Here is a 22,721-nt window from a genome sequence, read left to right on the forward strand (position 1 = left end):
GTTTCTGTTTGTCTGTTTGTCTGTCTGTTTGTCTGTTCCACCATCACGTCGAAACGGCTGGATAGATCTCAACCAAACTTCATATTTAGAGTATACTGACCCCGGGGAAGGTTTCGATATGCATATCATTTTAAAATCTTTGAAAAGACGGGGGTTTTATAGGAAAAACGGTTTTCCTCCATTTTCTCTTATACTATTATAGGCAAAATATCGAATTTGTCGTATAAGGACGAGACAAAGCTCAATTTAATCCTCTTGACGCAAAGAACAAAACTCGGTAAGCCCTACGGGCCCGAAAACCATGTTTTAAGGCCCTAAAACCAACCGTTACGGAGATATTGGCACCACACTACCCCTGCTCTAGGAATCGGATAAAGAAATGAACTGCCGTAACCATGGCAACGTCAGCTCCAGGATTCTAGAGCAGTGAGATTATGCATGTACGTTTGGGCATAGCTGTCAACCAAAATAGGTACAAATAAGACTTAATATCTGGGAAAAAAATATACTGTTGTGTAAGGCACTCATAGGACTCCTTTGGGCGGGGATGGAAAGGGGGTGAAGAACGAGTGTAAAAATCTTACTATATATAGAAATGGAAGTGTGTGTGTAAATGACACATCTCCAACTAAACCACCGGAGCAATTTCAACCAAACTTGGTACACGTATCACTTACTATCGGGAGACGAGCACTGTGGGGGTTAAGCCATCCCTAGCGCCCTTAAGGGAGAGGGTCAGGGGGGGTAGTTACAATAATAATCGAGAATAGTGTCGAATTCATAGTTTTCGGGGTCGCTGAGTTGAAAAGTAATACTCTAGAATTTTTTAAAGTCCAGCCCCCCTTTTTTTTTGCTAGGGGCTTTACGTCGCACCGACACAGATAGGTCTTATGGCGACGATGGGATAGGAAAGGCCTAGGAGTTGCAAGGAAGCGGCCGTGGCCTAATTAATGTACAGCCCCAGCATTTGCCTGGTGTGAAAATGGGAAACCACGGAAAACCATCTTCAGTGCTGCCGATAGTGGGATTCGAACCTACTATCTCCAGGATGCAAGCTCACAGCCGCGCCTCTACGCCTCTACGCGCACGGCCAACTCGCCCGGTAGAGCCCCCTTTTAGGTGGGGAGCAAAGGGTGGGGGTGAGATATAGAAATAATAAAAAATAAAAAATAAACAGTTTCGAATCCATAGATAGTAGGTTCGAACCCCACTGTCGGCAGCTCTGAAAATGGTTTTCCGTGGTTTCCCATTTTCACACCAGGCAAATGCTGGGGCTGTACCTTAATTAAGGCCACGGCCGATTCCTTCCAACTCCTATCCCTTCCCTGTCCCATCGTCGCCATAAGACCTATCTGTGTCGGTGCGACGTAAAGCAACTAGCAAAATAAAAAGAATAAAAATGTTTGTTTGTTCCACCATCACGTCGAAAGGGCTGGATAGATCTCAACCAAACTTCATATTTAGAGTATACTCACCCCGGGGAAGGTTTCGATATGCATATCATTTTAAAATCTTTGAAAAGACGGGGGTCTATAGGAAAACCACAACGGTCTTCCTCCATTTTCTCTTATACTATTGATTTTCTGCAAACTCTGTGGACCGTATGTGAAAGGTCTCTTCATCACAAACAACTTTCGTTGTGTTCATAATTTACCTTACTCTTCAAATGACGGAGAAATTTACTATTTTCTGCCGATACCATGCTCGGCATTGAGGGACCGACAGAGCGATAACGAATATATGGGTTACCATGGCAACGTCTCTGACTGCTTGCCAGCAGGGAAGTAACGTATTGTCATTTTCCTCATCATTCCTTTAAATTCGTGGTTGTTCCTTGGGTAGAAAGCAAGAGAGTCGTCAATCGGCCATTCTGCGGGATATTGGCGGAATATCATTGGAGGTTATAACCGTCCTCGAATAGCATAAGTAATAACACAAATATTCATCTTCTTATCTGATTACCTAAGAATCCCTGCGCCTAAATTTCTCTCCGATTACCGCTTTCTTATATCCATAACTCACTCCGGCATAATTTATTGAGGAGCATTTGATTTTCCAATACATTCACTTGGTATTTATATATTTGTCGTCATCCGGATGTCCTCTGTTATAATCTATTTTCTATTAATTTCAACTTACTAAACTGTATTACTTTCTTCCTTAATTACCACGTATGTATGCGAGTGCTAATCCCGAATGCTGTACACTCTTTCCTTTGAGGAAATATTCTAAGCTATGCAAATGTATAACTTCTGGCCCAGGAAAATTCCGAAATATGGATGCAATTTTAACGGCGGTGCAGACCTTCGTTTCGGGGTAATTGGTGGCTAATCAGTAAGTCGTATCAAAAGTCACAAAACAAATTGCGTTTCATTTTGGAGAGATCTACAACTTTTGTCCTGTGACTTTTCGTCGTATTTCTATCCCTAATACATTAAACACAAGTTGATTTTGTACTTTTACACGTATATGTTATCATTTGGCACACTTATAGGAAAGGTAGAATCATGACATTCGGCACGCACATTGACATGACCATTGGCAATGTTATAGCCAAATTTTATGATTCTAGCTGTCACATGAGAATCAAAAATATAAAGTAGCATTCAAAAACTGTACAAGATTTCACCCCATTCAATGACTCTAACTCAATCTAACCCATAAATAAAGGAGATAGGAGAAGATGTCATAGGACCAACCATGTAGAGCACTGAAAGGGGCGTCTGATGGTGAAGTCCGTTTGTAGATACGTCGTACAGTTGCAAAGCAGTAACTATCGAAATAAAGGTCTACACTTCTAGAGTATGTCTGTACATTGACAATTTTGGCGAAATTTCCGTACAGTTATCCGTTTCAGGTGTAATAATGACCATCTGCATATATTCTCTTTTTGTGTCTGTATGTTTGTTTGTTTGTCTGTTTGTCTAAAACTTGGAAACTACTGGATATATTTCCACCAAACTTGATATTTAGAATCCATCTGTCCTTTGGTAGGTTTTAGGGCAAGTATTGTTTCTGAATCCCTGAATTGACTGGGGGATTATACGAAACCGAAACCGTCATTTTGCAACCAAACTTAATGTAAATTTAGCTGCCGTAATGGAAATTCATTTCTAGGCCTTTTTCCTCATGTGCATCATTTCAATACGAGGATTAATAAGGGAGATATCATTAACGGACCGTTTTCCGGTACAAGTCCCACCGAACTTAACTCAAGAGCGGGTGCGTGTAAAGCGTATGTTTTACAACTTGAAAACTACTGAAGATATTTGAGTCAAACTTTATATTAACATCCACCTGTCCAACGGTAGGTGTTAATCGTCAATAACATTTCATGTTCCCGGAATGGACTGGCGGTTTATAGGGAACCGAAATGGTGATTTTACTCTTCCAGAATATATACAGTACAAGACCAACCTGACTGGAAATCGACCAAACATGATGGAATTCCACCTCTAAAACTTTTTTTCATGTGCATTTTTTCGACAGGAGGATTAATAAGGGAGATATCATAAACGGTCCGTTTTTCCGGTTAAGTCCAGCGGATATAGCCCAAAAGGTGTTGTACGTGGAGCAGGTTCCTTATTTATCTATGTAAATAAAATCGTAACTACTGTGTGCCTGTACATAGACTATTTTGTCGAAATTTTCGTACAGCTACACGCTTAAGGGGTAATAATGATCATCTGCATATTTTTTGGTTTAGTATCTTGAAAGTTCTACTTTTTACACTTCTCACTGAAAACCCAGATTGCGGCATAATCTGCCAGTCGAGAAAGAAAACTGAAATTTGGCAAAATTTTACGACTTAGCCTGTAACGGGCGGAAAACTTCCAAGAGCTTTAAATTTTTCCCTTTCTATCCCGAAGAATATCGAAATATGGAGGCAATTTTAATGATGGTGCAGACCTTGGGGAAGTATCATCACATAACGGATGGCACAATCCCCGTTCAATTTGGAGTGATCTACAACCTTGGTCGTACGACTTTTTGTCGTATTTATATCCATTTTACGTTTGACTTTTCTCTATTTTTCGATCTTAAGTAAAGTAGTACTTTTCACATACATAATTCATACCTTCCATCACTTAGAGGAAAGATAGAATCATCATACTCTACACGAAAATTGGTCCACCCAGTAGCCATATGTGAGCCAAATGCTATGTATGTAGCTGTCACTTAATTATCCGAAAAGCAATGCAATGTGAGATAATCTTACACAAATTTTACCCAAGTTTCTAACTCAATCTGACCCATGAATAGATGAGATATCATATGACCAGCAATTTAGGCCGCTAAATCCGGCGTCTTATGGTACAATCTTTTCTCGATATGATGTACCGTTTAGAAGCAGTTAATCTGTAAATGAAGGTCTGCAATATTGTAAACAAGCACATACTTTCGTATGTCGAACTATATATATTCACTGATGTCGATTTTGTAGCGATCGAGAAAGGGTGTGTCTGCTATTGTAATCAGTACTCCGCACACCGACTATGACTGGCAGTAGGAATGGAGTCCTTCTCCAATTCCTGTGTAACTGGCATTAATGAGGCAGGCCTACCATTGTAATGAATAATTCACTTCTCGATTTGACTTTCAGAAGGCAAGGGAGCATGCAGCATACAGTCTTTGGCTGTAGGCAAGCGTTCCCGCAGTTATAAACAGATGTACCCATCTAAAATGTGACTGGCATTAGGCATACTGGCCTGCTATTTTGATGGAAACTCATCAACTTGGTGTGACTGGCAGGAAGCTGGCTGGCAGTTGGAAAAGGGGCCTATCATTATAATGATAACTGCACAACTCAATTTTGACTGGTTGTAGGGAAGTTTCCTGCCATTATAATAAAAACTCTTCAATTTGTAATATGTCTGGAGGTAGGAAAGGGGGCCTGCAATTGTAACGGAAACTCCCCAAATAGATTGTGACCGCGCAGTAGGCAATGGGGCCTGCAATTATAATGTAAACTTCCCAACTCGATTGTGAATCGCAGTAGGGAAGTGAGCCTGTCGTTATCATCACAAATCCGTAACAAGCACTTTACACTGGAAACAACGTATGGGGACCTCTGCATATTGTTTCTCGGATAACGCTAAGAGACATGCTATTTTAAAACAATCTTATTTACTGCATGTACAGTATTTACTTCAATATTCGTATACAATGCAGAATACCGTAGCGAAGCACGGGTACATTTGCTAGTGACAAATAAATTACTTTAAGAATATTATCTGCAATCGTATACAGTGAATTGTAAAAGACGTCAACCAAGGAATAGCAAATCATTCAACTCCCCTCACAACCAGGCAACTAACTAGTCGTGCGCTCCTTGCCGGGTGCTGTGCAGATCACAGCTCAGCGAGAGTCGCTAAGCTTTTTGCTAGAAAGCAGGAACTCTGCCTTTTGGGAATGTGTGCCCAACTTTTCCGATGTGCTGTGGGAATAACAGCCAAGACATCACATCACAGCGATTCGTTCGGCCATAGAGTGGCAGCACTGGTCACACTTGCATTTCGACCTAAATGAGAACGTCGCAGGTGGCACCCTCTTAACTCAGCGGTAGTAACCTACTAGCTGATGTACCCGTGCTTCGCTACGGGATTCTCAGAAAGACTGACTTTGTGGTTTTCCTAACCTGAAATCAACGCAGGTCATTACAAAAACGTAAGTATGAATGTAGCGATTAAAAGCAATGCTATCATATAAAATACTCGATCAAATGGAAAGCCGCACATTTTATCACTTTTAACGAACAGTGCTGCGGTTAGATTGCGGTGCCAATCTAATAGTCCAAAGTTCCAGAGCTGGGATGACCAGGCCGCAGATTGCCATGAACACTCATCTGCCATTATTCCGCTAAATATGCACACTGTTCATTCCAATCAGTGCCTCAGAGTAGGGATTGAATAGCCCGAATGCTATGATGATCCAGTGTGTTACGTACCAGTAGTATCAGAAAATTTATAAACCAGGGGAATGGCATGCTAAAGAAGAAAGTTATCTAACTCCCCAGCTACTTCCCATCAATATTCAGACAGGCTGTTACACTCTGTACGGCTGGGCGAGTTGACCGTGTGGTTAGCGGTGCGCAGCTGTGAGCTTGCATCCGAGAGATAGTGGATTCGAACCCCATTGTCGGCAGCGCTGAAGATGGTATTCCGTGGTTTCCCACTTTCACACCAGTCAAATGCTGGGCCTGTACCTTAATTAAAGCCTAAGTCACTCCTAGCCCTTTCCTATCCCATCGTCGCCATAAAACCTATCTATGTCGGTGAAACGTAAATCAAATAAAAAATACTCTGTACGCAGCAGTAATCTTATCTACCGGAGATGAGGGGCAACAGAAGACACAAAGCACATCACGACAAACAATGGTCAATGTAATGTTATTGTTGATCAATGTTATGAACTTTCTATATTGTAGGCCTTCACATTTAGTTTTCTTTCGACTCTGTGATTTGTAAAATATTTTATACCATAAACTGTAGTTTCTTACCCTCCGACTTTACATACCGATTTTCATTAAATACTGTTTACCCATTTTCTCGTTACTCGGCGCTGATATGGACTTAGTAACAAAAATCCAAATCCATGAATATCTTTGTGATCATAGCCAGTACGGTAACAATGTATAAGACATGAATAATAGGAAATTTAATACTATATAACCTTAGTTATGTAGCATTCATCGATTACACCTCTAATAAGAAATATTTGAGAATTACATTTTAGGCCTTCCCCTAAACTACCATTTCACTTCTAACCGGTCACCACCCTCTAGGACCCCGGTAACATCCTAGCGGTGATGAGGTTAATAACCTTACCCACCAGTTGAGGGAAAAGAAGGAGATAGAAAAAGAGAGAGAGAGAGAGGGAGAAAAAGAGAGAGAGAGAGACTGGTGTGAAGGTTGCTATTGTGTCCGCCCCAAGAGGGTAGATTAAGCGAACACAAGAGAGAACAAGGGCGAAAAAGAAGCAACAAGTCACAGTACATCAAAAAAAAATTCAAGGATAAAAAAACGGCACCAGCCAACAACATGATACTAAAATTACCCAAAAGGAAGAAAAGAGAGACACTTACCCAAAACGTGGAGGAAAAGCGACTTAAGGTCCGTGGACACCCAAACAAAGAAATAGTTGCAGCGCTGCACCAAATGTGGTAAATGAAAACCAACTTTTAAGTGATATGAAAGAAAACTTTAATAGACTTTTAAAAGAGAGGTAACATTTCAAGATAATATCAGGAGTAGACCTAGGTTCATTATTAATTCAGATAATACCTTGAACCATATTGTTTAAAAGAATGTAAATACTCGATTAACAATAATTGGATTAACCTGCAAGAAATTAATATGATTAATAAATAAATACCCAATGAGGCAGCTTTAAATAAGAAAATGCAGACTTCATTTAACAAAAATAAAGGAACTAAATCGTAAAAATCAACAAGAAAAAGAAAAAAAACAACAGTGACCTCCATACCGTCAAACAAGATAATTAAATATTGATTTAAATGTGATCGATCACGCGTTTAAGAGAAAAAACAAATACCATGTTTAGTAAACAAACCGTAGCTCCATGACCTTCAGGCCGGTTGCCTTTTAACTTTACCACAATTCGTTCCAATTTCTACCAAGGGCAATTTCCAAGGGCACACGAAAATAAAGTAAGAAGTTACACTTTTCGCCCAGCCAAAGAACGAGACGAAACGACAAAGGTAGGCAGAAATAAATCACTTTATATGAAAGAAATGCCAACGATACCAGGCAACAAAAATATATTCATCCCACAAGAACACACCAACCAACAACAATCGCGGTAAAAAAACAAAAGCCACAACAATTACCCAAACACACGTTGCCATAGTAACGGACAAGCAAAGCACGGTCTACAAATAAGAAGAAAACCAACGGTTTTAAATCAAAAATAAAACAGAGATCCCAGAAACAATGCAAAAAGAACAAAAGGAGAAATAAATCCCAGAAGGCAAGGAACCCGAAGGAAAGCTAACCTCGCTACCTTGGAAACTGCCCCTTGGTTCACACCTTATGGTACAATCAAGTGCAAAAAACTTTACAGAATTTTACGATAAACATACTAATTTTTTTCACCGTGCGAACTGCATTCTAAAATGATTAATTGCCGAAAACGTTTCCTAAGGTTCACAGACGCACACGATATCCAGCACAATTTTCGAAGAGGAAGTCTTAATCCAAATATTATTATTATTATCATTGCAGTTATCTTGAAGTACGCCGAAACACATAAATCTTCTTGCTTCCCCAGAATTACTTTAATCCAAAACAGTTACATACCTTTGAGTCCAGAAAAATTGAGAAGTTCAAACCTTGGCCATTGTTATTGAAGACCGGCAACCACGAGGCCGTGAACTAAAGTTGTTCACCAAGGATCCAGGAGGATTATCGTAGCAAAAACATAATCCAATGAAACAGTAGGAGGCCAGCAACTAATAGAATAAGGGATAATCCCTCTTAAGTTGGTTTCATGGGGGTTTCAGCACCACCACCCGCCGCATAGCGGAACACTCACATACACGTCTATCCATGGCGGCTACAGCACGCCGACTCGCTCGGAAGTCGTTGCTAGGGGTGAACAGTAGACTCGCCTCACCACTCGCGCACGCGCAGTAGGCACAGACCAAAACTCCGTTCAACAGCGCGCGGCATATCATAACAAAGGAGATATTGGCGAAAGCCGATTGACATAGAATTTCCAAATGGCAACACACATGCCAGTTCGAAAAGGTTATGGGGGGGGGGTCTCAAACTACTTAATACTGTCTCACACTTAGCGTGAATAAAGTAATTTACAGCCTAGACTATAGTGACTTATTTCCTGACTTTGCATACCGATTTTCATCAAGATAGGACTACTAATAACAACATTTGAGAATTAAATTTAAGGCCCTCCCCTAAACTACCATTTTTCTCAGCGTGAACACAATTATTGATAGCCTAGATTGTAGCAACTTATTCCCCGACTTTGCATACCCATTTTCTTTAAAATACGACCACTAATAACATAAATAGTTGAGAATTCAATTTTAGGCCTTCCCCTAAACTACCATTTCACTCAGCGTGAGTAAAATGATTTATAGCCTAGATTGTAGAGGCTCATCCCCCGACTTCAGATACCGATTTTCATTAGACCACTAATAACATAAATAGTTGATAATTCAATTTTAGGCCTTCCCGTAAACTACCATTTCACTCAGCGTGAGCAAAATGATTTATAGCCTAGATTGTAGAGGCTCATCCCCCGACCTCACGTACCGATTTTCATTAAATTCTCTTTAACCGTTTTCTCGTGATGCGTGTACATACATACATACAGACAGACAGACAGACAGACAGACAGACAGACAGACAGACAGACAGACAGACAGACAGACAGACAGAAATTACGGAAAAGTAAAAAGTGCATTTTCTTGTTACTATGGACATGACCGATACAGAAATACCATTATTTTCAAATTCTGAGCAATGTACAGACAAAACTCTTATTTTATATATATAGATTTAAGAGACGGAAATATTGAAACCAGGGGCTTGTGGGTACTTCTGGTTGGATGCCTGCATAATGCCATCCTCTTTGAGTCTGTGAATCTGTCCACTCAGCCTACCACTTTATGGCAGATTGTTGAAGTAGGGATGGAAAGACGTACGCATAGGGAAGCTGTATTACGTTAAACAGACCCTCAGCAATACTCAGTTTTGCAAGGTAATGGGCTCCTTCATTGTGTTGTGTCCTTTTATCCATAAGAAGTGTATCGTGATTCCAGCGTTTCTTGCACATGTTACAATATATAGGATGTCATAAATGTACATGGGGGTTTTTATAGACCACCGTGGATGTTCTAGACCCTGAACAGTGCCACCCAGAGTCGGAAAGAATCAGGATTTTATAAAACTTCTGGGTAATTCCATGCTGTACAGCTGAACGCAGGGCGATCATTTCTGCCGTGTTGATAGTAACTGGTTCAGGTAGAGAACGTTGTTCGGTTGCAAGTAAGAGGGAAGAAATATTCGCATCCTGTTCCAATACATGTAAAGGATCCATCGGTATAAATTTGAATGAAATCGGGCCAAAATTCATGTAGGAATTCATCTACCATACAATTTATGGAAGGGCTTGGAATGATGAAGTCCGGCAAAGTGAAGAATTTAATGGAAAAAAGAGATAATTCATACGCATAACAAAAGGCAGGTTGGTCTTCAGTATAAGTGGAAAAAGATGTTGGAGATATCGATGGCTTCTAATCATCAAAGAAATACGCTGTTCATCAATCCGTTTGGTGCGAGGAAACCTATCCAATTGCTGAGCTATTGCTGGGCTATTGTTGTAACTGAAGCTCGACTTAGCAAGAATATGACGGAATGCATTTGTCGACAATGTAAAAGTCCCATTTCGTATCTTCTGCCAAAAGAGCATTAGTTGGTGTAGAATTCATGGTACCGAGGCATACGCGGACGGCCCAATATTGTAATAAATCGAGTTTCCTTAATACATATTTTGGTGCATTTCCGAATACCATAACGCCGTAATCAAGTGAAGTACGTATTAGTGATCGATGGAGTAATAATAGAGTGGCAGGATCGGCTCCCCATCAGGTGTGAGTGAGAGCCCGTGGAACATTTAACACTCGATCAATTTTAGTATGTATCATGGCGATTCCACGTTAATCTGCTGTCGAAATACAATCCCAAAAGTTTGACTGGTGTACACACAGGTAAGGTGTACGGGCCAAGACGAATATCAGATTTTACATATGTTTGTCGTTATCTTGTGAATATGACCACTGAGGATTTGTTGGGTGAAAGTGTGAGGCCGGTCTGTAAAGTCCAGTTGAAGAGTGTCCTTCCTCCATTCTCCATCCATAAACGTGCGATCGCAAAGCTGGGAGATGAAGAATAGATGCAAACGTCAGCAGTGTACTGGAGAATCTTAATATTTGGAGTGAAGATGTGGTCCAGGTCTGCAACATACAATGCGTACAGGTGTGGACTTAAAATTGTGCCTTGGGGTAAGCCTTGTGGTGTAATTCGTGGTCCATATAGTTTGATGTCATCTTTTGGGATATAAAGGATCCGGTAGGGTAACAAGGTGGAAATCCCTCCAAGATAAATTTCAGGAAATCCTACAAGTCGAAGTTTGTCAAGAAGGATTTGTATAATGCCATTATCGTTAGCTCCGGATATGTCTAAAGAGAGAGGCAGAAGATGACCATTGATGCAATAAAGCCGTTCTATATCCATCGCAAATATGCTGAGGTTGTCCTCAGTACTCTTAGATTTCCGAAACCCATACTGAGAAGTTGACAAGATATTGAAGTGCTCTACCCACCATTCTATACGGAGTTTCAGAAGCCGTTCGAATGTTTTCGCTACACAGGACCATAACGTTATTGGACGGGAGGACGACGTATGTTTCGGGTCTTTACCCGGTTTGAGAAATGGAACCATTATCTGTGTAAGCCAGTCCTTAGTAAATACACTTCTTGTCCAAAAATCCGAGAATAGTCGTAGAAGAACCTGCATGGCTTCAAGGGGTAATTGAGAGACCATGGGGTAATGCATCTGATCATAACCTGACGCAGTGTATGATGAAGACTTCGCTGCTGTAAGGAATTCTTGAAGTGTGAAAGGCTTCAGAAGAATATGCTGAGATGGTGTAAAAAAATCAGGATTAGATAACAGGGGCTCTACAGGTATTGCGGTGGGAGGGGCGATAATGTCCGCATATATTTCAGTCCAGTTCCGAAGAGTGTTGTGGTGAGTAGGTTTCCTTTTCAGTTTGTTAATCATGCACCAGACATTGGACAGAGGATTATCGTTATTTATTTTCTCAGGATATTGTCGCCAACTATTCTGTTTCTGTCGTTTAGGAAATGGTTTCACTTTGGCGTCCATTTTTCGATATGCTAGATAATGATCCTAGGTTGACGAATGTTTGTAGACAAGGAATGCTTGTCTTCTTTTTGTAATCATTCTAGAGCATTCCGGAGTCCACCACGATGCTGGAGGTCCTTTTGAGTGAACAGTTGTCCTTCGTTGCTGGATGGCTGAAGCCGCAGCTGTATTAATGATGTGGATGAATGCGTCGTACTGAAGTAGTGGTCACCAAATAGAGTATGAAATTGTCCCTCGATCGAAATACGGTATTTTACACAGTCAGCTTATATAATTACCAATTTTGAAGTGGGATAGTACGTCATCGGTGTACCTGTTTTTGTTATCGTAATTTTTATTGCATAATGATTATATTCCAACGCATATGGTAGAACTTTCCATTGAAAATCAGTAGAGATGGGCGCTAAACAAAAATTAAGGTCTATTGTGGAAGGTCTATGTTCTAGGGGGGGGGGGTACTGAGGTTGGCAGCCATCGTTTAAAAGGGAATAATTATCCTCTTCAATAATGTTCATTATGGCGTACTCACAAGCGTCATTGAGAGCACAACCCCACGAAGTATGGTGAGCATTAAGATCTTCGCAGGAGAAGTAAGGGGGTTCCAGTTGCTGGAGAAGTAAATTCCAATCATTCATATTAATCGTCATTCTTGGAGGAAACTAGATGGACATTGATGTGAACTGTAAATTTTGAAGAGAGACGCGTCACGATTGGAATGTATTGTATTGTAGCATCTGAAATATACATTTGATCCGGGGCGGAACCAAGTTTCAGTGAGGGTGGCGATTTGAATTTCTTGAGCGTTCGTGTTGTAAAGATTCCCGATTCGCATTAATAGATCGGGCATTCCACTGCAATGCTTTAGAGTGCATTGGAGTTGTTAAAAATGCTGGTAATCATTTGACGTATTGAATTCGTATGTAAAGTCTGTGACGTAGGAGACTGCAGTTGGGTGATGTTGACCATAATAATGTTAAAGATTTGTTCGATTAGTTGTTCAGATGATGGCTATATGGGTGGGTTTATGCGATGTGGTTGCGGAGGTTACATTTTATATTCCATGGAAGTTACAGGTAATTGTTGAGGGTTATCAGTACGTTCAGAAATAGAGGGATAGTTCAGTTGGCGAACGACTGCAGAAGGCGTCATAGGATATGACGAGCTGGAGGGTAGGGTGGAGTAGGAAGAGTATTTCGAGGTATATTAATGGGGTTTTGATTCAACAGTCTCTGTAAGCTAGAAGCGTTGGCCGGTACTTTAACTGGTATTCTGAGATCAAGAACATCTGTTCCCTGAGTTGGGGTGTCTGCCCTTTCATTTCATATTAGAGAGGTTACAGTTGGGAGAGGAGGAAACTCCTCCCGACTTTGCCAGTTGCAAGCAGGGCTAGAAACAATTGTTGCATACGGCTTATTATTATACACTTTAGAGCAGGTTGCTGTGTGATGTTGTTCACTGCCATCAGTCGTTTCACTTCAGCCAATTTCTTGTGCTCTGGACATCCTTCGTCTGTAGATAGGTGTGCACCTTGACAGTAAATACAGCACGGATTGTCTGATGCCGAACATGCAGTAACGTCGTGAGATCCTGTACAAAGGGCTGCAGCGCTGAACACTGCGGCAATGGAAACTAGAATCTTTATAACGTAAACAATGGTGCCAATGGACAACAGGTAGCACATACGGAAAATAGCACAGTGCATTCCGTGGATACTAACACCTTCAGGCAGGCGCTGCGAGCGAAATATAACTAGGCAGACTGGAACTGGCCTAGTTTCCTTAGAAGGAGTTTATTTAGTCAATCGCTTCACGCGTGTTACCGGAAATTCACTGTAAATCTCACGTACGAGTTCCTCTTCGCTGAGGGAGAGGACAACTTTTATGAGACCTTGCCTATGAGTGGTATGGTGAGGTATACAAGCTTCTAGAATATTTTTGCTGGAAGTAGATAGACACAAATGAATGGTTCGCTACTTCGCCTGATACTGTTTCGATGCGTAGTCTATTCTTCCTTACAGAGTTTTGTATTTGCAATGCCCGGTTTGCATACTATAACCTCATCATATGTAATTTTCCCGAGTGTCATAGGATGTAAATTACAAGTTGTGCGGCCCACTCCTTCTATGTATATATAAAAAGGTCTATTGTCTGATATATTATATCGGTTGTCATTACTGAGTGAGGGTGGCTGTTATGAGGTTATCAAAGAATCTACGGGCGGGGTGATTGCGTTAGGGGTATTCATTACCACATCCGAACGATTGGTCGTTTCGAGAAAACTACGAGATTCCATCATCATGGTACTATTGTCACTATTATTGTCACAGACATCTCGGCGAAATGTTTCGGTTGAAATTCAGAAACACTATTGAGAGATATTAAATCGTTACCGCAAGGTGATGATAACGGGTGTGTTGCAGTATACTTGGAACTTGTGATCACCATTGGTGGGGACAGATGGTCTGCGACGGGACGACCGTGTCCTGCTGGCGGTGGTTCACACTTATGCGAAGTGAAGTCTTGAGTAATGAGCTTGTAACGTCGACGATTCCACGTTCACAATTGATTCAGAAGTTTGATGTTTATAATGCTTCTTCTCTGGTCGTCGGTGCGATTGGTTGGCCACAGAGTTTGGTAATGCAGTTGATGTTAGCATCAACTGCGGCGCATCACGGCTGGTGTGAATAGCAAAGGAAATGACCTGCTCCCAGGGGCGGGTCGTTCATTGTTCGAAACTCTGTTAATCAGCACTGATGAACGATAGAATTTAGTAGCAAAAACGAAAGAAAGTCACTACGGAAATGAACTGGACACACAAGAAGCACGGCCCACTATGACTCACAAACACTAGGTAGATACGTGTGTACAATTTAGCAAGCGAAGCCAAGAATGCATCCTTAAGACTTGTCAGGCCTCCCAGCCACATATTGAGCCGTATTCTGCCGGCCCATAAGAAATATTCAGAGTATTATTTGACATAAAATATAAATTTTATTCATATAAATTACAGTCATAAATGGTAGAGTATTGAATCCCAAGATAGTTGAGATCGGATGTCTATGGAGACATCAAGTCGCTGGATATTGCCCAACATTTCCTCGAGACCGTGAGAATAGCTTAGCGTAACCAAGCGTAACAATCTTGGGAGACAGAAACCAAGCCTATGTACAGTGTTGAGTTCAACATTTCCTTTTAGCTCACAGCCCACCCGGAAATACATAACGGATGACCGCGCCGTTGAGCGCTCAAATGCAGCAGAAGGAGGCAATGTTGCCCATTGTTTTCTACATACTATTGATGGTTATTTATATGCTTTTCCCTTACAGGATGATGTTTTATATTGTTACATGTTGTTTGAATACCTTGTATCGTTGTTTTAATGGGGAACAGCCCGAGTGCTGAGTTTTATTGATGGTCAATCTAGTTCTTATTAGATCCTTTGTGGTGAACCGCGATTCACGTATAATCTGTGTAGTATGTAAGACTTTTTCTCTTTATCCGATGTAAATAGATGTGTTTAGTGTTGCTTATTTGATTTGTTGTAAATATAGCGTAGGAAATGCCACTAGTATTTTACATAATTCAGATCATATCCCATTGCGTCTTAGATTTTCTTTTTCATCGTAACTTTTCTTTATATTGTAATTTACTTTAACGATAAAATTTTGGCGACTCTCAATTTAAATCAAATTCGTAACCCGTATCGTCGCGATATTTTCTAGTGTGACTCCATGCGAAATAACTGAATATCAGTGTATGCGTATACTTATTTCCATATCACATGAACTATGGACAAAATAGAAGAAGATCATTTCTGAAAGTATGCAAGTATTTAACGTTGTGCTTGATACTTTATTCACTTTGTTTCTTTAAATAATTAACGTTGTCAATGTCCAGCTATTTCTGTTATTTTGAGATTTTAGAATGCTATTTTATTATTTGATTTAATTGATTTCAAGTAGAATGATTCGGGGATATTTATGAATAAATTCATCCTACCCCATATGATTGTTTCTCATTCGAGTTATACCTCCATTTTCCTATCATTCAGTTATATTTAAGTGTAGAAATTCGACTTTTAGCCTGACCCAATTGACGACCAACCCACTCTCTGCCCAACCCTGAGTTAGTCGGATGTTCATACAGGAATGGAGGCATCGTCCTAGAGGGTATTTACCCCTGGGTACGGTACAATATGGATATGCAGTTCGTTAGTACAGTTTTCCTTGCGTTCATTTTCCTATACTAATATACAAAGGAAAATGAATTCTAATACATTATGTCCGCCTCTGATGTAGTTGTTGGTGTGATTAGCTGCCACACCAATGGGCCCGGGTTAGATTCCCGGCTCGGTCACGAAATTTGAAAAGTGGTACGAGGGCTGTAACTTGGTCCGATCAGCCTCTGGAGGTCAGCTGAGTAGAAGGGGTTCGATTCCCACCTCAGCCATCCTCGAAGTGGTTTTCCGTGGTTTCTCAATTCTCCCCCACGCAAATGCCGGATGGTACCTAACTTAAGGCCAAGGCCGCTTCCATCCCTCTTCCTTCTTTATCCCTTCCAATCGTTGCAAACCCCTACAAGGCCCCTGTTCAACGTAGCAGATGAGGCCACCTGTGTGAGGTATAGGTCCTCCTCCCCAGTTGTATCCCTGACCCAAAGTCTCACGCTCCAGAACACTGCCCTTGAGGTGGTAGAGGTGGGATCCCTCGCTGAGTCCGAGGGAAAAACCAATCCTGGAGGGTAAATAGATTAAGAATAAAGAAATACATTACACTGTAGGATTGCGTAAATACATCAAGCAAACATATATACCTACAGTGCGGTACGGCAAGGTTCAATATCCTTTACACATGAGCTGGGGAAAATGAACACAACGAACATAGTTCTGATGGACTACATATATCCATATGTGGCTGGGAGGCGTGACCAGTTTGGCTAAATTCAATACCCTAGTAAGTTCCTTCAATGTCTCGTTATTTCTACACCCATTCCTAACTCCTTAACCTTCACCTTCTTGTCAATCTATTCATTTCTCTATTATTATAAATATGATCTTTCCCATTCCTTAAACCTTTAAAGGTGCATACTTATTTTCATACTCCTCAACAATTGCTTTAAGCCCACCCCAAACGCTCTTTACCACCTTATTTACCATTTTCTATTGATCATAATTACCCTTTTAAACTCCCCGATGCCCCTCTTATCTACTATAATTTATAGAATTTCCTAATAAGTATAATTTTACAAATTTACTGTCTATCACATTTATTTTTAACTAGCCTACGACAAAAATAGCTACCATCTGTCACTTCAGTTCATCTATAGAGCTTATCTGGTTTCTTGCCCGACTCGTTGTCTGAATGGACAGCGTACTGGCCTTCAGTTCAGAGGGCCCCGGGTTCGATTCCCGGCCGGGTCGGAGATTTTAACCTTCATTGGTTAATTCCAATGGCTCGTGGGCTAGGTGTTAGTACTGTCCTCAACATCCCTGCAACTCACACACCACACATAACACTATCCTACACCACAATAACACGGAGTTACCTACACATGGCAGATGCCGCCCATCCTCATCGGAGGGTCTGCCTTACAAGGGTTGCAGCCGACTAGAAATAGCCACACGATTTTTTTTAGAAAAATCTGGTTTGTTAGCAGACAACATTCTGTGGTTTGGTTCTAAAAGGACCAAAGTCAGTTTTAATCAAACTGTGATAGTATCAAGTACTAAGCGTTTTATCCCAGCATACAACACATTAAAAGGGCGAATGTCTCTGATAAATGTGAAATGAACAGCTAAAGTTTAATAAATAAACCCTTGCCAATTATGTTAGGTTACTGACAAGGATTAGGGACGTATGATACAATGACTGACAGAGCAAATGCAACACCAAGAAGGAGTGGTCAGAACTTTATGCCAATTGCAGGGTAGACTGACGTCACTGAGGTATGCTCATGATGTGAAATGCGCCGCTGTGCTGCGCACGTAGCGAACGATAAATGGGACACGGCGTTGGCGAATGGCCCACTTCGTACCGTGATTTCTCAGCCGACAGTCATTGTAGAACGTGTTGTCGTGTGCCACAGGACAAGTGTATAGCTAAGAATGCCAGGCCGCCGTCAACGGAGGCTTTTCCAGCAGACAGACGACTTTACGAGGGGTATGGTGATCGGGCTGAGAAGGGCAGGTTGGTCGCTTCGTCAAATCGCAGCCGATACCCATAGGGATGTGTCCACGGTGCAGCGCCTGTGGCGAAGATGGTTGGCGCAGGGACATGTGGCACGTGCGAGGGGTCCAGGCGCAGCCCGAGTGACGTCAGCACGCGAGGATCGGCGCATCCGCCGCCAAGCGGTGGCAGCCCCGCACGCCACGTCAACCGTCATTCTTCAGCATGTGCAAGACACCCTGGCTGTTCCAATATCGACCAGAACAATTTCCCGTCGATTGGTTGAAGGAGGCCTGCACTCCCGGCGTCCGCTCAGAAGACTACCATTAACTCCACAGCATAGACGTGCACGCCTGGCATGGTGCCGGGCTAGAGCGACTTGGATGAGGGAATGGCGGAACGTCGTGTTCTCCGATGAGTCACGCTTCTGTTCTGTCAGTGATAGTCACCGCAGACGAGTGTGGCGTCGGCGTGGAGAAAGGTCAAATCCGGCAGTAACTGTGGAGCGCCCTACCGCTAGACAACGCGGCATCATGGTTTGGGGCGCTATTGCGTATGATTCCACGTCACCGCTAGTGCGTATTCAAGGCACGTTAAATGCCCACCGCTACGTGCAGCATGTGCTGCGGCCGGTGGCACTCCCGTACCTTCAGGGGCTGCCCAATGCTCTGTTTCAGCAGGATAATGCCCGCCCACACACTGCTCGCATCTCGCAACAGGCTCTACGAGGTGTACAGATGCTTCCGTGGCCAGCGTACTCTCCGGATCTCTCACCAATCGAACACGTGTGGGATCTCATTGGACGCCGTTTGCAAACTCTGCCCCAGCCTCGTACGGACGACCAACTGTGGCAAATGGTTGACAGAGAATGGAGAACCATCCCTCAGGACACCATCCGCACTCTTATTGACTCTGTACCTCGACGTGTTTCTGCGTGCATCGCCGCTCGCGGTGGTCCTACATCCTACTGAGTCGATGCCGTGCGCATTGTGTAACCTGCATATCGGTTTGAAATAAACATCAATTATTCGTCCGTGCCGTCTCTGTTTTTTCCCCAACTTTCATCCCTTTCGAACCACTCCTTCTTGGTGTTGCATTTGCTCTGTCAGTCAGTGTACATTTTTTTTGGATTTAGTCAGTTGATTTCCATAAAGTGTAAACCATTAGCAAAACTAAAATATCCTCATTGAATGAAAACCGTTTTTTATCTTGGCCCTTTTAGAACCAAGCCACAGAATTATGCCTTGTAAAAATGAAATCGCGTATGGCTTTTAGTGCCGGGAGTGTCCAAGGACAACTTCGGCTCGCCAGATGCAGGTCTTTTAATGGGACGCCCGTAGGAGACCTGGGCGTCGTGATGAGGATGAAATGACGAAGAAGACAACACATACACCCAGCCCCCGTGCCAGCGAATTTAACCAATTATGGTTAATATTCCCGACCCTGCTGGAATCGAACCTGGGACCCCCGTGACCAAAGGCCAGCACGCTAACCATTTAGCCATGGAGTCGGATATTAGGCCCTATTATAACATGGGACATGTTCATCCTGCTCCGAATTTTTGGTTTCCCTTTGCCACGAAGAGTTTCTTTTGTAAGGTTGTAATATTTCTTTTTCCCCCTATGTGTTCCAGTGTGTCCCACAGTCGTGGTATCTAGCGGATGATATGCAGTTCTTCTGGCTCTCACCCTTGGTACTGATACCTCTCTGGAAGATGCCAAAACTTGGCTGGATGTTGATGGGATTGTTAACTGTTGGAGGACTTGTGTCTAATTTCGTCCTCTCGTATGTTCGGAAATATCCAGGATTGATTACTGGTCTCATGAAGTAAGTAACATGTAACCTTAATAATTGTGGAATAGAACTAGCGTGTTACGAGTCATAGCTGTATGAACACTCGTCTCAGCATTTTGATTTGTTTTAAGTCGCACCGACACGGGCAGGTTTTATGGCAACGATGGGATATGAAAGGCCTAGAAGAGGGAAGGAAGTGGCCATGGCCTTAATTAAGGTAAGCCCCAGCATTCACCTGGTGTGAAAATGAGAAACCACGAAAAAAGGGCCGTCGACAGTGGGGCTCGAACCCACTACCACCTGGAAGCAAGCTCGCAGATGCGTACCCCTAACCGCAGGGCTAACTCGCCCGGTAAACTCTTCTCACTCCACTTCCGAATATACAGAATGCATCATAACTAGAGCCCGAATTTTTATGCATTAATAGGTTAGAATGCAAACTTACTGAAGCGAGTGGCAAGTATAGTCTACCTTCACAACCGCTGTGCTATGAGGATTGAATCAGAACCCCTATGATTTATGTTACTCTTGCTACATTATGGAAGAGCGGATGGCCGACACTTCCTACTAACCAAATTATACTGCAGTCTAAGCTGTTACGACATAAAAATCCGGGCTTTAATCATAATTATACTATTATAAAAAAAGGTATGTTCTTCGCATTATGTTGCGAACGTTGCTGCAATCGGAATGGCGGACATTTTTTCTTTTCGAGAAAATAAGCTTACTTTGTTACTTCCGGGCGCGCGATTTAAATTGACAAACCCGCCGTATTTTCTATGCTAGAGCACAAGGGAAGAGAAGGAGAGGGAGGGGAAGTGGGGTGTATGATAGGGACAGAGATAATGCTCCGCTCTGGTGTTTACTGTAGATGTGTCACGCCTAATTTGGTGATGTATCCATGTGACTGCTTCTTCTCCATATCATATGATTTCGTGGTAAATCTGTATGGTATTCAACTAAGTGACCGACCAACTTTGGCCTCACTCTCTCAATGACGAAAGACTACTGGCTCACTGAGTCTTCTTGGTAAATCTGTATGGTATTCAACTAAGTGACCGACCAACTTTGGCCTCACTCTCTCAATGACCAAAGACTACTGGCTCACTGAGTCTTCTCCATCTCGTTCACACAATGGCCAACTGTGGCCTCTGCTTCCAGTATAATAATGACTGTCCACTTATCCATTTGACTTCTTCACTGTTCAGCTTCCGTTTAACTAATGGCTGACGCAACAATATGCAGCCACTTCATATAGACGTTGCATGGCACACCTACGTAATCTCCAGAAATAACCATGACCTACTCCCACATACGCGACAAGTATTACATGTAATGGTGAAATCCCCTGGGGCGGCTGAATATCTGAACTCATTGCTAAATGCTCACGATGACGTAGCCATGACGTGGCAATGACTTGACAGAATCGCCACCAGTATTGCACAATGTAACGATGTCACATCTAACATCTGATATTTAACAATTCTCACTGTACATGTCTTGAGTGTTATTCTACACATACGTATATATGCATACATGCAAGCGACAAGCATTGCAAAATTGAATTGAATAAGAATGATAATTACAATAATAGTAATAATATCACAGATAAAATAATAATAATAATAATAATAATAATAATAATAATAATAATAATACAGATAAAATAATAAAAATACAGCTATCATCTTGTAACAGGATTTGAACCGTTACACCTTCTCGTCTATTGGTCGCTGTAACTCTCTTTATTCCAAATCAACTTTCAACCTACTAGGTTGTGTTATGCATACATACAGTAGTACGTGTTGAAGAGATGGTAAGTACAGGACAAAATGGCCAATCGGCCACCGGTGGGATTCGAACCCAATATCTCCCGAATTCGCGTCGGTTGGGTTCGGATCCCACTGTGTCTGGTTGGCCATTTTTGTTCTGTACTTACTATCCCTGCAACATATATTGATGGCAGAGATTGAATACCTCGTATTTCATAACGTTCTTCATATCCATTATTTCCCTTAAGACTGGTCACGCCTTCCAGCCTCATTTGGGCATGAAGTCCATCAGAACAATGTTTGTTGGGATTATTTTCCTATGCGTGCGGATAAAGGAAAATGAACCTTGTTAATTATACTGTAGGAGTTATTAATACGTCACGCAAACATACTTTCATATAGTACGGTACGGTAAGGCTCATTTTCCTTCACACATCGGCATAGTATAAAGAACACAACGAACATGTTTCTGATGAATTGCATATCCATGTGAGGCTGGAAGGCGTAACCATCCTTAAGGGAAATAATGGATAGGAAGAACTTTGTGAGATACGAGGTATTCAATCTAGGCCATCGATATTATGTACGTATAACACGATCTAATAGGTTGAAAGTCGATTTCGAAAACAATGCGGTCGTGAAAGTTCAATATTGATTAACTCTGTTCATTGTCCGACTCACTGGCTGAATGGTCAGCATTGAGGCCTTCGGTTCAGAGGGTCCCGGGTTCGATTCCCGGCCGGGTCGGGGATTTTAATCACGTGTGATTTATCCTTCTGGCTCGGGGACTGGCTATTTGTGATTGTTCCAACACTTTCATCTTCATATTCAGACAACGCACTACACTACCAATGACCACAGAAACACGCAATACCGAGCTCGATAGCTGCAGTCGCTTAAGTGCGGCCAGTATCCAGTATTCGGGAGATAGTAGGTTCGAACCCCACTATCGGCAGCCCTGAAAATGGTTTTCCGTGGTTTCCCATTTTCACACCAGGCAAATGCTGGGGCTGTACCTTAATGAAGGCCACGGCCGCTTCCTTCCCACTCCTAGCCCTT

The 22,721-nt window shown here is 42.1% G+C and overlaps 1 protein-coding gene across 1 annotated transcript in view; it reads left to right on the plus strand.

Annotated features, from left to right (window-relative positions):
• The window catches only part of LOC136866982 (nose resistant to fluoxetine protein 6), a 158,023-nt gene that overhangs the window by 27,657 nt on the left and 107,645 nt on the right, over nucleotides 1-22,721 (plus strand). Inside the window, exon 8 of the mRNA XM_067144076.2 lies at nucleotides 19,730-19,923. Within this exon, the coding sequence (XP_067000177.2) occupies nucleotides 19,730-19,923 (194 nt within the window). The remainder of the gene's footprint in view (nucleotides 1-19,729; nucleotides 19,924-22,721) is intronic.

The sequence above is a fragment of the Anabrus simplex genome, chromosome 3, assembly GCF_040414725.1.
Source record: "Anabrus simplex isolate iqAnaSimp1 chromosome 3, ASM4041472v1, whole genome shotgun sequence".
Classification (NCBI taxonomy): Eukaryota; Metazoa; Arthropoda; class Insecta; order Orthoptera; family Tettigoniidae; genus Anabrus; species Anabrus simplex.